Below are 14,764 nucleotides of genomic sequence, written 5' to 3'. Positions count from 1 at the left end.
CCAATTGTACCCTAAAGATTCAAAATCCAGAAGATAGATAAAGGGTCTCCACAGGATTTTAAACCAGTCCAGTGATTCTTCCCCCCTCCGGGCCTGACTTACGATTTTTGAATGTTTGGGCTTGGCAGTACTGCTAACCTTTTAACTACTAACATTAGTTCCCTCAGAAGAGAAGTTCATTAGGTTGTTAAAAGTAGGCTGTGTGAGTACTTCATTTGAATTCTTTTTACAAGAAACCTGGCTACAAACTATTTCTACAGTTCTCCGTATAAGAGCAGTCAGTTACACAGAGCAAAAGTTACTTAACATTAACCATTGTAGTTTCTGTACTGTTAAAAGAAATGGAAAAAAATAGTTTTGAGTGCCCTTCCAACCTTCCAGTAATACTATATGATCTTGGCCACTTATGTTGGCTAGAGAATTCTTGTTAATCTTCCCAGTCAGGGCTAAAGATGAGGAGATTAGAGCTTGAACAGTGAGTAGTTGTTTGTGTTTGTGTGTATGTGCGTATAAAATTAAATTATGTTGTGATGAGAGGTTCCCAAATATTTATTGCTCAGCATGTTGTAAACATACATTACATCTTTTTTCATTGCTTTAAAAGACATCTGGAGGCAGAAATAATTACTGTTCATTGCAAAATAAAAACATTATTCAGAAAAACAGGTAAACTGGAGGCTTACGGAAAGGTATTTTAAGTGTGCAAATATGTTTTTGTAATCACTAATCACGAATGGTAATTTGGGAAAATTTATGTGACTTAACATAGAGGATGTGCAAAGAGCAACCCAGGATATACAGCGAAGGCAAAGCCTTGTTTGTGTCTTTTGTGTTATTTGATGGCACAAGAAGGTTTCAGATTCAGAATAATTCACTGAATAATTAACTGTAAATACGTTTACTTTTTTAACTAATACCGCTAGTCAGATTAACATATCAACTACCATTTTCTTGTGGCTATGTCATGTCTTATGGAAGGTTGATTATAAAAATATTTCGATCAAACAAAATTTAGCAGAAAATGCTACTTTAAAAATTACTCCAGCGTGTCATTTGGGTTACTTTTTAACAATTATTTACTTATGGACTCTGCCTTTTGACCTTTTGTGTCAGCTGCATCCATAAGTTGGCATGTAGACACAATTTACTTTGAGTCAGTCATGACACTAAGAATTATTTAACTACCAAGGATGCGTTACAACAAGGGGCCTCATTGAAGCATTTTTATCTTTAGTTTCTGGGATGGCCACAACTGCCAAAAAAAAAAAAAAAAAAAAAGTAGTGCAGTTGAAAACAAACTTTATGAACTGGTGATCATCGAATCATAGAAATGTGATGTGAAATCTTACTTCCAGGGAATGAATTAATACAAGAAGCCAAAAGAGTAATTCAGTTGTGTAGAAACATTTAAATAAAATTATGTGAAGAAACAAATGCAGTCATAATACTCTGAGATGGGGAGGAAAGGAGGGTGTGTGTGTGTGTGTGTGTTCAGATTGCTGGATACTCCCATTATAAAACCCTGTGTTCAGCTGCTTATAATTTTGCCAGACTAACTGTTCAAGCTGAGTTTTTCCATGCTGTGTGTCTGCCTCAGGCTGAAGCTTTGGAAAGTTTCAGCAAAAAGGTTCAGCAATTTTGGAGAATGAGGTTAAGGAAAAATAAATTTTTAGCCAACGTTGAAAAATTCTTACAACAATTTCCTGAGAAGCTGTAGTGCTTCTAGACTTTGGAGCAGGGACTTGATATCAGTGAGGTTGCCCTAGGTCAGGGAGGTGCCTTTTTGGCTATCCCTATTAAAATCTATCCAAAATGAGCCAGATTACATACCTGTGTAAATCACTGTTTGCACATGCTTGGTAGAGGTGTGTTAGAGGCTGGCAGCTAAATTTTCCAGACATTCTTTCTTTCTACACTGAGCGTGCTCTATCTTCACAGAGTTTTATATGAGCCACGCTAACCACGTTCAGCCCTCATAGAGCTCACTGAGCATGCTCCAACCCAGGACTGAACAAGCATTTTTGTGTGTGCAACTAGTGTGTCTGTTAGTCTGGCTCTGCTATGGTACCAGACACTAGAAATGAGGTCAGGAGACTCTCCTATGCCTGTGCTGTCATGCTCCCCTTACTGGTGCCCAGGCATGTAAAGGGTAGAAGGAGGAACAGCCTACATTGACTGCAAAGAGGTGAGGATAAGAGTTGGGGATTCAGGAATGATCTTGGGTGCATCTACTAACTTGAGAATGCTTGATTTTTCAACCTTAATGTTCTTCTAATGTGTTTTTAATGGAGAAACACATTTATTTAAGCTTTGGTTAGAAAGGTAGAAAGCAGATGTGGCTGAAAAGTTATGGCACTGAAACTCCTAATATTACAATGAAGCTGTCTTCAATAAAAGGTTGTACATCATTCAAATATATATAATTTTATGTCAGTAAAGTTCACAGAGCTAATTTCTTCTTTTTGTGTTAGGACATCTGGGCTGATAAATATATAGCAGTGGGGTAATCAGATGCCTAAAGTTTCTTGTAGCAAAGACCTCTCTTACTGAATTCATTTCAACTTTCTTCGTAATATTTTTTTCCAGTTTCAGTGAGCCAGTATTCCCATTAGTGTTAGCAATGAAGAAAATATTGAGAGATGATGTCACCTGTACTACAGAATATGGCTGGCTTCTTTTTGTTTCAGACACTGTGCAGGAATAGGATATTGCCCAATCCTGCTTCATATGTTTGCTTTCAAAATCCACTTTTAAAGGTTAAGGTTTTGATTATGGTATCATAAATCGGGGGGATGTAGCTGGAAGCAACATTTGTTTCAAGCCACAGTAGCAGCCTAAAAAGACCTGCAGATAAGAGCAAGGAGGACCTTCGTGCACTGAACATTAGCATCCTCCCCGCATTAATATCTTGGAAGCTTTGTGAAATACTTCTTCATGCCCCTTTTCCCTACTCCAAATGAAGCCCACTGTTGTTCACTTGGATCATCCCAATGTGGACTGAGTTGGGGTTTAGGATTTTGGAGAGGTTCAGGGAAACGGATTTTTTTGTGCCTAAAATATAGTTCCCTTTATATGTAAAGGACGAGATCTTTGTCTCTGCTCTTGTCTCCCACCTGCAACACCAGGACCAGGGATGCCCAGCCGATAGTGCTAGAGTCTGTGCTTAGTTACCAACCTTTTAAATAAAATGAATAGATTTTTCTCTCTATAAGCTGGGAGCCATTGAGCTGATGGAGCCGCTGTCTCCGTTCTTGTTCAGCCATAGGGAGATGAGAATGTAATGGTCAGTCTCAGCAGCCCATCCTCTTTCCTTCTATCCACTTAGATTCATAGATTCCAAGGCCAGAAGGGACCATTGTGATCATCTAGTCTGACCCCCTGTATGACACAGGCCAGAGAACTTCCTCAAAATCATTCCAGGAGTGTATCTTTTAGAAAAACTTCCAATTTTGAATTAAAAATTGTCAGTGATGCAGAACCCCCCAGGACTCTTGGTAAATTGTTCCTATGGTTAATAATTCTCACTGTTAAAAATTTTAACCTTATTTCCAGTCTGAATTTGTCTGTCTTCAATTTCCAGCTACAAGAATTGTGTTATACCTTTCTCTGCTAGATTGAAGAGCCCAATGTTAAATATTTGTTTTGCATGTATATACTTATAGACTCTAATCAAGTTACCCCTTAACCTTCTCTTTGTTCAGTATAAATAGATGGAGAACTTTGATTCTGTCACTAGAAGGCATGTTCTCTAATCCTTTAATCATTCTTATGGCTCTTCTCCAATTTATAAACTTCCTTCTTGAATTTTGGGCACCAGAATTGGACAGAGTATTAAAGCAGCAGTTACACCAATGCCAGATACAGAGGTAAAAATAACCTCTCTGCTCCTACTTGAGATTTGCCTGTTTGTGCGTCCCAGGATTGCATTGGCTCTTTTGGCCACAGTGTTGACACTGGGAGCTCATGTTCAGCTGATTATCTACCACAACCACCAAATCTTTTTCGCAGTCGCTTCTGCCCAGGATAGAGTCCCCCATCCTGAAAGTAAGGTCTGTATTCTTTGTTTTTAGATGTATACATTTACATTTAGCCTTATTAAAACACACATTGTTTGCCCAGTGCACCAAGCGATCCAGATTGCTCTGAATCAGTGAACGGTCCTCTTCATTATTTGCCACTCCCCCAGTTTTTGGGTCCTCTGCAAAGTTTTATCAGTGATCACTTGGGTGGGAGAGACTACTTCTTCTCGAAGGGTGGGAGCACAAGGAAGAGGACAGCAATTTCTTTCTTCCTTCCTGCCAGTTGGAAAGAAAATGATGTGTGAAGGGGAAAGGGTGAGATCAGTGCTCAGGAATGGTTTCCCTGAGTGAAAATGTAATTGATCTTGTGAAGAGCTTACAGATGAGTTTCTTACTGCACCCCTCAGGCGGGCATGTACTGACGGGATGAAGGCACAGAAGTTTTTTTCCTCCCACACAAACCCAGTACAAGATTGAAGGCTACTTGATGCTTCTGAATCAGATTCTTTTTTTCCAGGCAAGTGCTGCCTCCTGCTGCTTAAGCAGGTAATGAGACATTCCTCTAGAAGATGAAGAGGAAAGAATAAACATAAAAATAGAGCAGAATTTAGCCTATAGTATCCTAGCGCTCAATGGTGGCAGATGGACTGTAAAGCATCCCTCTGCTAACATGATCCTGAATTTAGGAGTATGTTCTTTTGAATAATTCCAACATTTGAAAGTGTGCTTGTTCTGTAGTGTGTCCACGGCTATGATTCCAGCCCCGAAGCCTGAATGAAGCTTGCTTAGGAAATAAGCAGTGCTAGAACCAGCAAGAAGTAGTTTAAATACAGGAATCATAACCTGGGTTAATTTTAAAAGTTAAAAATTAAATCATGGCATTAAAAAACATCCTCTTATTACTTATGTTCAGTCTCTACTAAGCAGAGACCAGTCTTTCTGTGTGTCTTATGTCTGTGAAGATGAATTTAAGGTACCTATTCTCCTTCAAAATAGTTTTATTCACAGAATTGTGCCCAGGACAAAATTCTAGACAACACTTCCTCAAAGTCTGCTCAGTTTCATGATTGCTTTGGGAATGTGTATGGATTTTAACTTCAATTGAACATCCTATATTTGCTTTGATATGGTCCTAGAAATGTAAGTTATGTTCCAATGCTAATGAATTAATCCCTTCACCACAAGGTTGTGTGTATAGCAAGCTGGTGCTGAGGAAATAAACCACAGCTTTTCCACTTCCTGCACTAACATAATATTACTATGTTTTAAAAAAAACATGGCAAAGAACGTTAAGGTTGCAATCAACTCAAAAGTTAGGAAATGCCAGAATTAAGTTTGCCTGTGCAGCATTACTTCGGCCCCTTTGTGTGTCTGGATTATTATCATCAACGATCTACAGCCTATCCTGGAAAATGATTCCTCACTCTCGCAGACCTTGGGAGGCAGGCCAATCCTTGCTTACAGACAGCCCCCCAACCTGAAGCAAATACTCACCAGCAACAACACACCACACCACAGAAACACTAACTCAGGAGCCAGTCCCTGTAACAAACCCTGTTGCCTACTCTGTTCCCATATCTACTCTAGTGACACCATCAGAGGACCCAACCACATGAGCCACACCATCAGGGGCTCATTCACCTGAACATCTGCTGATGTGATATATGTCATCATGTGCCAATAATGCCCCTCTGCCATTTACATTGGCCAAACCGGACAGTCTCTATGTAAAAGAATAAATGGACACAAATCAGAAATCACCCTTCACACTTCAATCACAGTTCAGTCTCCCTGGACATTCTATAACAGATTTAAAAGTAGCTATACTTGAACAAAAAAACTTCAAAAGCAGACTTCAAAGAGAAACTGCAGAGTTACAATTCATTTGCAAATTTCACACCATTAATTTGGGCTTGAAATTATGCCCAAATAAATCTGTTAGTCTTTAAGGTGCCACCGGACTCCTTGTTGTTTTTGTGGATACAGACTAACACGGATACTCCTCTGATACTGGATTATGATTAAAATCTCTGTGGGAAGTTTTCTTAGCTCCAGGGTGGATGTAAATATGTCTCTGAAACTCTACTGGTAGTTATGGCTCTGGCCTGGAATATGGAAATCCCTTCTGAAAATCCCAGGTTAGTGCCCTAACCAATGGGCTATAGAGCCAGGCTATTGGGTATTCTGTGTTTGTGGATGAGGGATGGTGGTTGTGGTGGTTTCTCTTCCTCTGATGATTTTTCAGGCAACCTTAATTCTGGCATTTATTAACTTCTGAGTGTTCGACTCTGCAACCTTAATGTTCTTTTAGCAAAGTTTTTATTGTGTAACTTTTATATATAGTATGTATGCAGTACATGAAAGCCCTCTGATGCAACTTTGTTGCTCTCTTTTTATGAAGTCATCTCTGCTCCTATTTGGGAATATATTGAGGAGTGGGGGAGAAGAGCACAGTTGGCTTATATAGCCATTTTATTTGTACAGTATATCTAATCATAATACAATGTATGAGTTAAAGTTTCCAGTTCAAAGTTCTTGGGAAAAATGTAATGTTTTGTGTTCTTTACACCATTGTATGTTTGTGTAGAAACAGGAAGGAATAAGTAAAGTAAAGAGTTAGTTGAAATAGTTTCATTGTGTGCCAAGATCAGGCTGGTTTTGGGGAAAATCCAAATTATGAATAGCTGCAAATAGACTTTGAAAGTGTTCTTTATTAGATTCACAGTGATATTTTTATATGGCCATAGCAAGTAATTTGTTACTGAGGTTCAAATATCTAATTATCCTGCTCCCAGAAGTCGGGAACTTTACTGTTATGAGTGGGTATGCTTTGGCACCTTTTTCCTTCTCCAGAAATCTGTTTCCAAGTGTGTATTTTCTGGGTGCTATACCATACATTAAACATATGTGCCGAAATTTTCAAAAGGACTAGTCATTTTGGTTGCCTGACTTGAGACATCTTAAAAGATGACTTTTCAGAGGGCAGGAGCTTAGATTTCTGGAAATTGGACCCCTTTTAAGTACGTCAAGTTGGACATCAGAATCATGAGTCATTTTGAAAAAATGGACCATAAACTATACCAGCTGTCCAATTACCACCACTGCCAAAACCCATGTTGTATTGCAAGTCAGGAGGCAAAAACACCTCTCACGCTCAGAAATGCACTATTTTGCGCCATCTCTGTGCAGATTGCCTCTTGCAGGAGCACAGTAGCTCTGTAAGTATATGTGCATATTAAAGGTGCCTTTTTTTAAAGTAATATCTACAACATCTAAGAATACAATTACAAAGCGGGTGTGTTGACTGTAATTATTTAGTCTAGGATAGCAGAGGTGATTTTTGCTAATGTTCAGAAATGCACTTTGTTTTGTGGCCTATATAATGGTTGTAAAGGAACATAAGGTATTATAACCCCCTACCTCCCCCCTTTTATTTATTTAACAGCACACCCATGATGGACTTGCTGATTTTTCTCTGTGCACAGTATCATTTAAATCCATCAAGCTATACCATAGACCTGATGTCAGCAGAGAAGAGACAGATTAAATTCAAACCCAACACACCAATTGGAATGCTTGAAGTAGACAAGGTGATTTTAAAGCCAAAACATATGGATAAGAAAAAGCCCACTCCTATAATGCCGGAGGTAAGAATTACACCAACTGTGGTGTTATCTGAAGAGAGAGAGATTAAGTCAGGAGTGGCCAACCTGTGGCTCGGGAGCCACATGCGGCTCTTCAGAAGTTAATATGCAGCTCATCGTATAGGCACCAACTCCGGGGCTGGAGCTACAGGCGCCAACTTTCCCATGTGCCGGGGGGTGCTCACTGCTCAACCCCTGGGTCTGCCACAGGCTCTGTCCCCACTCCACCCCTTCCTGCCCCCTCCCCTGAGCCTGCAGTACCCTTGCTTCTCCCCCCTTCACCGCCCAGAGTCACCATGAAACAGCTGATCGGGAGGTGTGGGGAGGGAGTGGGAGGCGCTGATCGGCAGAATGGGTGGGAGGCACTGGCAGTGTGGGGGAGGAGCTGATGGGGGGCTGCTGACATATTACTGTGGCTCTTTGGTACACTGGTAAATTCTGGCTCCTTTTCAGGCTCAGGTTGGCCACCCCTGGATTAAGTACTCTGCATCTTCTGACTGTAGTCTACCATGGCAGATTGTTTTTATCTAAATGTGATTTATGTTAAATGCAATTTCTCAATAGAATATATTTTCAGATCATGGCCTGGTGGCATCACAATATACCATTACATGGAGATTAGGCTTTAGTCCGTAACTCCAGGGTTTAAATGATTTTGGAATTTTACAATGACGTGAATCTAATTGTTTGTTCTTTTGGGAATGCAAATATTATATGCAACAATCTGAAGTATAATATAAAGTTACAAATCTCCTCCATGAAAGTATCTTTTGATAAACTCTAAAGATGCTCTATGAGCAGCAGAACTGTACATACATATAGCATCCTTTTCATAAACTGAAAGTCCATTGCTCATAAGTCATTATCTGGACTTCTATAACTTATACACCCTTCTGATTACAAATTACGTATATTTCATTTTCATTTAATATGTGCCCTGCATGTTACTGCTCCATCTTTTGAGAATTTTTCAGCTCAGATGTGTAAATGAGGGATATTCCTCATGCTATGGGAAATAGAAAATAAACACTTGTATCATTTTTATGAAGCTCTCAAAAAGTACAGAATTAATTTTTTCCTCATTCCATTTCCTCCTTTCTAACTTATGCTTAAGTGAATTGTAACTTTAAGTCTACACAGCGGAGACTATTATTGGCATAGCTACATCACTGTAGTTATGCTAACATAACTCTGTAGTGTAGAGGCAGGCTATGCCAACAGAAAAGGGTTTTCCATTGGTGTAGGAACACCATGGCCCTGAATGACAGTAGCCGCATTGACAGAAACATTCTTCGATCAGCATAGCTACATCTTAGGTCAGGATATCTATTTTGGTCAACATCCCTGAACTACGTAACTGTGTTGACATAACTTTTAAGAGTAGACCAAGCATGAGCCACAACTGATATTCTATCAATCAGGCGTTTCCTTTTTTTTTTCTTGCTGAGAGGGTAAATCTGTTCACACTTTTGTTACAGAGTTCTCTTTGTAATATTGATAAAACTGTAACAATGGTGAAACAGCCCTTATTGGGCACGGAGGGGAAGCGGGGGAGTTTCTATGGTTGCTGCAACATTCTGTTTGTGTAACAATTTGGGTTTTTCTCTGTCGGTATCCTTGAATGTTACTTAATAGAGTTTGTATTTTCTTTTTCAGCAAACGGTAAGAGTGGTAGTAAACTACAAGAAAACACAGAAGACTGTAGTGAGAGTGAGTCCACATGAACCTCTTCATGAATTCATACCAATTATCTGTAGCAAATGTGAGTTTGATCCTTTGCACACTGTATTGCTGAAGAACTACCAGTGTCAGGAGCCCCTTGATGTAACAAAATCTCTTAATGACGTTGGACTAAGGGAATTATATGCAATGGATGTCAGTAAAGGTAAGATATTTGTATATATAGTTTCTCAACAAAGGTATGTACACAGGAAATGTTATTTAAAAAAATATTGTACATCTATGATTTCATGTGTTCTAGAGAAATGAATTTCCTTCTAGGTACTGCGTAATGTTCTTCATTCATTCTGCTATAGAATCAAACCCACCTAAGGGCCACTTAAAACTTAATTTTCATAAACTTTTGGAAGAGAACTTCTATATAAAATTCCTCAGTATAAACAAAAAGAAAAGGAGTACTTGTGGCACCTTAGAAACTAACAATTTTATTTGCGCATAAGCTTTCATGAGCTACAGCTCAAATAAATTTGTTTAGTCTCTAAGGTGCCACAAATACTCCTTTTCTTTTTGTGGATACAGACTAACACGGCTGCTACTCTGAAACCTGTCAGTATAAACAGTTTTTGTTTTGGAGAAGAGGGCTAAAATGACTAAGCAAAAGTGTGTACAATATATTATTATTTTTAAAACCCTGTGTCAGTTTTAGCCCCATTCAAGCCCCAAAGAAAATTCAGTGTCTTGTCTCGCACAGTCCTGATAGTGCTCTCTCTGCTGGACGCTCACCAGGCTGCACACTAGACCCAGATCTCCTAATCTTCCCTTGATCTAAGTCGGCTGTGGCCCTATCTTTTGCTTTGGTCTCTCTGGATATGTCTACGCTGCAATAAAAACTCATGGCATCAAGTCTCAGAGCGTGGGTCAATAAATTGCAGTGCAGAAGTTCGGGCTTGGGCTGGAGCCCAGGCTTTTAGACCCATCCTCCTTAGGGGGTTTCAGAGCGTGGGCTCCAGCCCGAGCTCGAATGTCTACACTGCAATTTTTAGCCCCACAGCCTAAGTCCTGCGAGCCTTTGTCAGCTCCCTTGGGCCACCCATGGGCATGCTATGGGTCTTTACAGCGGTGTAGGTGAAACCCCCGGCACACTTCCAAGGCATAGTTTCTGTTTGTTACCCTTTCACAGAAATGGGACTTCCTGGATCAATACTTGACCTCTCAGGCTCTCCGGTAGCTTAAGTATACCCTCTCTTGGAACTCCAGCCATGTGGGAGCTATGGGTTTACAGTTCACTCAGAGAGGCTTTGCTAATTTTTCTAATCGTCATTACTCTTTACTTTAGTTAACACAAGAAATATAGAGATCTAGACAAAAATAATAAACACACCTGCCCAGTCACTTCCCTGCCTTACAGTTTCCTCTGGAGTGTTCTTTGGGCATAGTCCAGAGTCTTAGGATGCATCCTGGACTCCTTCTCTCCTCCTGCCCTTTTACACATGACTTCTCTCAATCATAGAGTCTATCTTCCACCCTGAACGTCAGCTGGCTTTTCTCTTCCTCAGTTGGTCCCACAGTTAAACAGAACCCCCCTGCTATGAAAGCATATCCTTCGATTCCTGTCTCCTGCCCAAAGCTTCCTCTCTATTGCTCTGTGTGTTTCTTTATATGTCTCACCAGCAACACCTGGTTCCTTTTTCTGCTGCTGGGGAAATTCCACTCTCCAAATCCCAGTCCTTTGCAGAGAAGTTGGAGCAAAGTCACTTCCCCCAGCCTTCAACTATTCTATTCTATCTGGGCCAGGTCTGTTCACTAATTAATAGCCTTTAATGACAGTCTCTTTCAAAGACCAGATCTGTAAGCCCCGTTCCAGAATTTCAGTCCAACATGAATGTCAAAAGATAGCAGAGAAGAAAAACAGCCCTACATTCAAAATGGAGTTTTCAGTCTCACATGGACAAATAGAGGGTGCCCAATATCAAACAGAATTAAGTTGTACATAGAGAGATTCCCATAATTGTCATATCTTGCTATATGGGAAAGGGCAAAATCAGCAAGGAAGTAATTATTTCTTTGTTTATAATCCTTCAGGGTCAGATGACCAGCTACCTAACAGCATATTAATTTAACAAAATGTATGAATTTATATGGTGCTTATTAGTGTAGGATGTGAGCACTTCACAGGGGTATGGGGTGGCTTAGTTCATTAATGGCTTGTGAATCAAGAAGTATTATCTCCACTTCAATGATGGTCAAATTGAGACAGAAGGCAGGGAAGTGATTTGCCTTTGCTCACACACATCTAACTTCCAATCCCATACCTTACCCAGAAGTCCGTCTTTTACGAAGGACTCCTTAATTTTTTTTGTAGTCTGTTACAAAGACTTTCTCAGAGAGATTTCACGTTAACATGTTCTGTCAGCATTGGCTCTTGTGATGCAGCTAGACTTCCCTGGACTAGTGTTATGTACCCTCTTTCTATAGTCATTATCCCTGCATTTGACATAATGCAGATTTTCCTCTCTGCCATAGAATCATCACTTGGTATGTTTTATTTCAAAGACATTTATCTCAGTTTGCTTCCCAGATACACCAGTCAGCAGTATCTGAAATAACAGCTTTTATTTAGAGTTGTTTGTGAATCTTTAATCAGAATTATTTTTCCAGTGGAAAAATTAAAATGAAATATTTTATTTTGGGATAGTTTAACCCAATTAATAATCTTCAATTTTTTGAACTAACCCACAACATTTAGTTTTGAATCAGTTCAGCAAAAGATTAAAAGTTCATTTCCTGATGCCTCATTGCCATATGGAAGTTGCAGTTCCAGCCCCCATTCTCCCCTATGGCTCTCTGGAGGATGCATCTCCCATAAGAGATTTCCTTCTGACTGAGTTATGGCGTACATCATGGGACTCACATGAGTGTGTGTATTATGGGAGATGCAGGAGTGAAAGTAACTTAAAGGACTTACCGGTACACCGGAGTCCTGAGCAGGGGGCGGTGCCTCAACCGGAAGGGGCGTGGCCTTTAAAATCCCTGGGTCCTTTAAAACGAGATTTAAAGGGCCTGGGGCTCCGGCCGTGGTAGTGGCGGGTGGGAGCCCCAGGCCCTTTAAATCGCTGCCGGTGCTACCAGCTGCGGAGGTGGCTGGGAGCCCCGGGGCTCTGGTGGAGATTTAAAGGGCCTGGGGCTCCACTGCGGTAGTGGCGGCCGGGACCACCTGGCCGTTTAAATCACCATCGCAGCCCCAGGCTGCTGCCCCTACGCCGGGGCTCCAGCAGCGGGGCTTGGGTGGTGATTTAAAGGGTCCGGGGCTCTGGCCACCGCTGCCACAGCGGAGCCCTGAACCCTTTAAATTGCCACCGGAGCCCCCAGCCGCTGCAGTACCTGGGCTCCAGAAGCAGGGCTCCAGCGGCAATTAAAAGGGCCTGGGGCTCCCCGCAGCAGCCGGAGCCCTGGGCCCTTTAAATCGCCCCGGGGCTCCCGACCACCTCCGCTACCTGAGGGCTCCGGTAGTGGGGCTCTGGTGGCAATTTAAAGGGCCCGGGGCTCTGGCCCCTGCCGCGCGCCCCAGACCCTTTAAATCGCTGGCCTGGGAAAGCCGGTACGGTGGGTGGTGTACCGGTTCTTGCTGGTACGCTGGACCGGCTTACTTTCACCTCTCGGGAGATGTAGTCCAACAAAGGAGCCTTGTCTATAAGAGAGAATGGGGCCCAGAACGACAACTCCCACTAGGGCTATGTGCCTTGGAAAAGTGTTGTTTAATGTTGAAATAAGTCAAAACAAAGTTATTTGAGTTACTTTAACAAACAAAAATACTACGTTTTAATCTTTGGGATGTTTGAATGTTTCATGTCAATCAAAAATGTAATAACAAAATGTTTCATCATTTACGAATTGAAATTGTCCACAGAATTTCATGGTGTGGAAAAATTTTAAATTTAATTTTTCATCCCATTTTGGGACAAAAGCAAATGTTGACGTTTCGAAATTTCCGTTGGGATAGAAATCCGATATTTTGCTCAGCTCTACTTTTTATTATACTGAGATTTGTAAGCAAAAGTTTATGTTTTAGGACAGAAATACAATAAAAATAACCAGTTTATCTACAGGTTAACTGTTCCTATTTTTTTCCCCCCTTGGAAAACAAAAACACACATAGATCAGAAATCACAAAGACCCATCTCCAAATTTAAAGAGTTTTTATTCTGTATTGTATGCCTCCTGACAGCATATTTAAATACCTCTGACCTTCCCAAGCGAAAGATATGAGGTTCTTTGTGGAATATCTTATTTTTTTTCGTTTGAGTCACAGACTGAGTAACAGACTCAGTTTGGGAATGATGTCTTACAGTGAAGACTCCCTTTGATCAAGAAAGGTATTGATTGAGGGAAACAACCTATTTTCTACCAATTTACTACTTTGGACAAAAAAATAAAATTAGTCTGGAATTCTTTCCCTGACTCTATTCCTAACTTTTTTTTATTTTGAGAATGCATGTGCTAAAAGTCAATAATTTGGGGCAGATCAAATGACTAAATTAAAAATCTATGTTATTTGAACTTGAAAACTGTTTCCCAGACTCCAGCTTTCTGTTTAACAGACAATTTAGTTATAGTCAGAATTAAGAAAGAAAAAATACCATAAATATTATTTATTTTTGTAACTTCCTATTTAACGCCTATTCCCCTAGTTGAGGATGACCAGTTGCTTTATTTAAGTTTGTTCTGGGGCTATAAAGGTTATTAAAATCAGCATCCTTTCAGCAATTGCCTGAAGCCAACACCTGTGGTGAACTTTTCTCCAAAATGAATTCCTTTCCCTTCCCTTCCCTTCCCTTTCAATTAGGAACAATCCAGGAGGGTGGGTGGATTGATTTTTATTAGAGGATTGTTATGATTTGCTACTGATGGGAAATTTTAACAAATGTGCTAATTTTAATATGATGTGCTCTGTCTAGAACACAATCTGCACATGAACAGATGGTGGCATCTCTGGTCTTTGATATAAATTTTTGTGCATTTCACTGTCATATTAGTTCAAATTCTGAGGTGGTGGTTAGTTTTAGATATAATTCTAAGATATTTACTCTTCTACGTAGAGAAGATTGTTCTTATGAAAGGGACCTGCTATCTTTTCTTGTTTTTGGAAACTCAGATGAGGGTGTTCAGATGTAATTTACAGCTTTCCCTCAACCCACAGTTAAGTTCAGTATCTAATAAATAGTATCATCATAACTAATTTACCATTTTTCTTTCTCTAGCCACTCCAGCTGCTGACTTCAATTTATCATCTTTACGAGGTAAGTTTTACTGAGCTAGATACTGAAATAGGAGCACATATATAAACTGTAGCTGATAGAGTTGTCACGCAGACATTGCCATTTATAGACTGCAAGGTAGACAGGTACCTTCATGTTCTATAAT

At 40.3% G+C, this 14,764-nt stretch overlaps 1 protein-coding gene across 5 annotated transcripts in view; it reads left to right on the top strand.

The window, feature by feature from the left end:
* Positions 1–14,764, top strand: part of COBLL1 (cordon-bleu WH2 repeat protein like 1) — a 123,188-nt gene that overhangs the window by 73,506 nt on the left and 34,918 nt on the right. For all 5 annotated transcript variants that reach the window (XM_037912529.2, XM_043525393.1, XM_043525395.1 and 2 more), the window contains exons 3-5: positions 7,465–7,666; positions 9,320–9,548; positions 14,602–14,640. In XM_037912529.2, coding sequence (XP_037768457.1) covers positions 7,465–7,666; positions 9,320–9,548; positions 14,602–14,640 — 470 coding nt within the window. The remainder of the gene's footprint in view (positions 1–7,464; positions 7,667–9,319; positions 9,549–14,601; positions 14,641–14,764) is intronic.

Source organism: Chelonia mydas, chromosome 11, assembly GCF_015237465.2.
Source record: "Chelonia mydas isolate rCheMyd1 chromosome 11, rCheMyd1.pri.v2, whole genome shotgun sequence".
In the NCBI taxonomy this organism is placed as follows: domain Eukaryota; kingdom Metazoa; phylum Chordata; order Testudines; family Cheloniidae; genus Chelonia; species Chelonia mydas.
The sequence above is the reverse complement of the archived record's forward strand: the minus strand, read 5'-3'. Positions and strand labels throughout refer to the sequence as shown.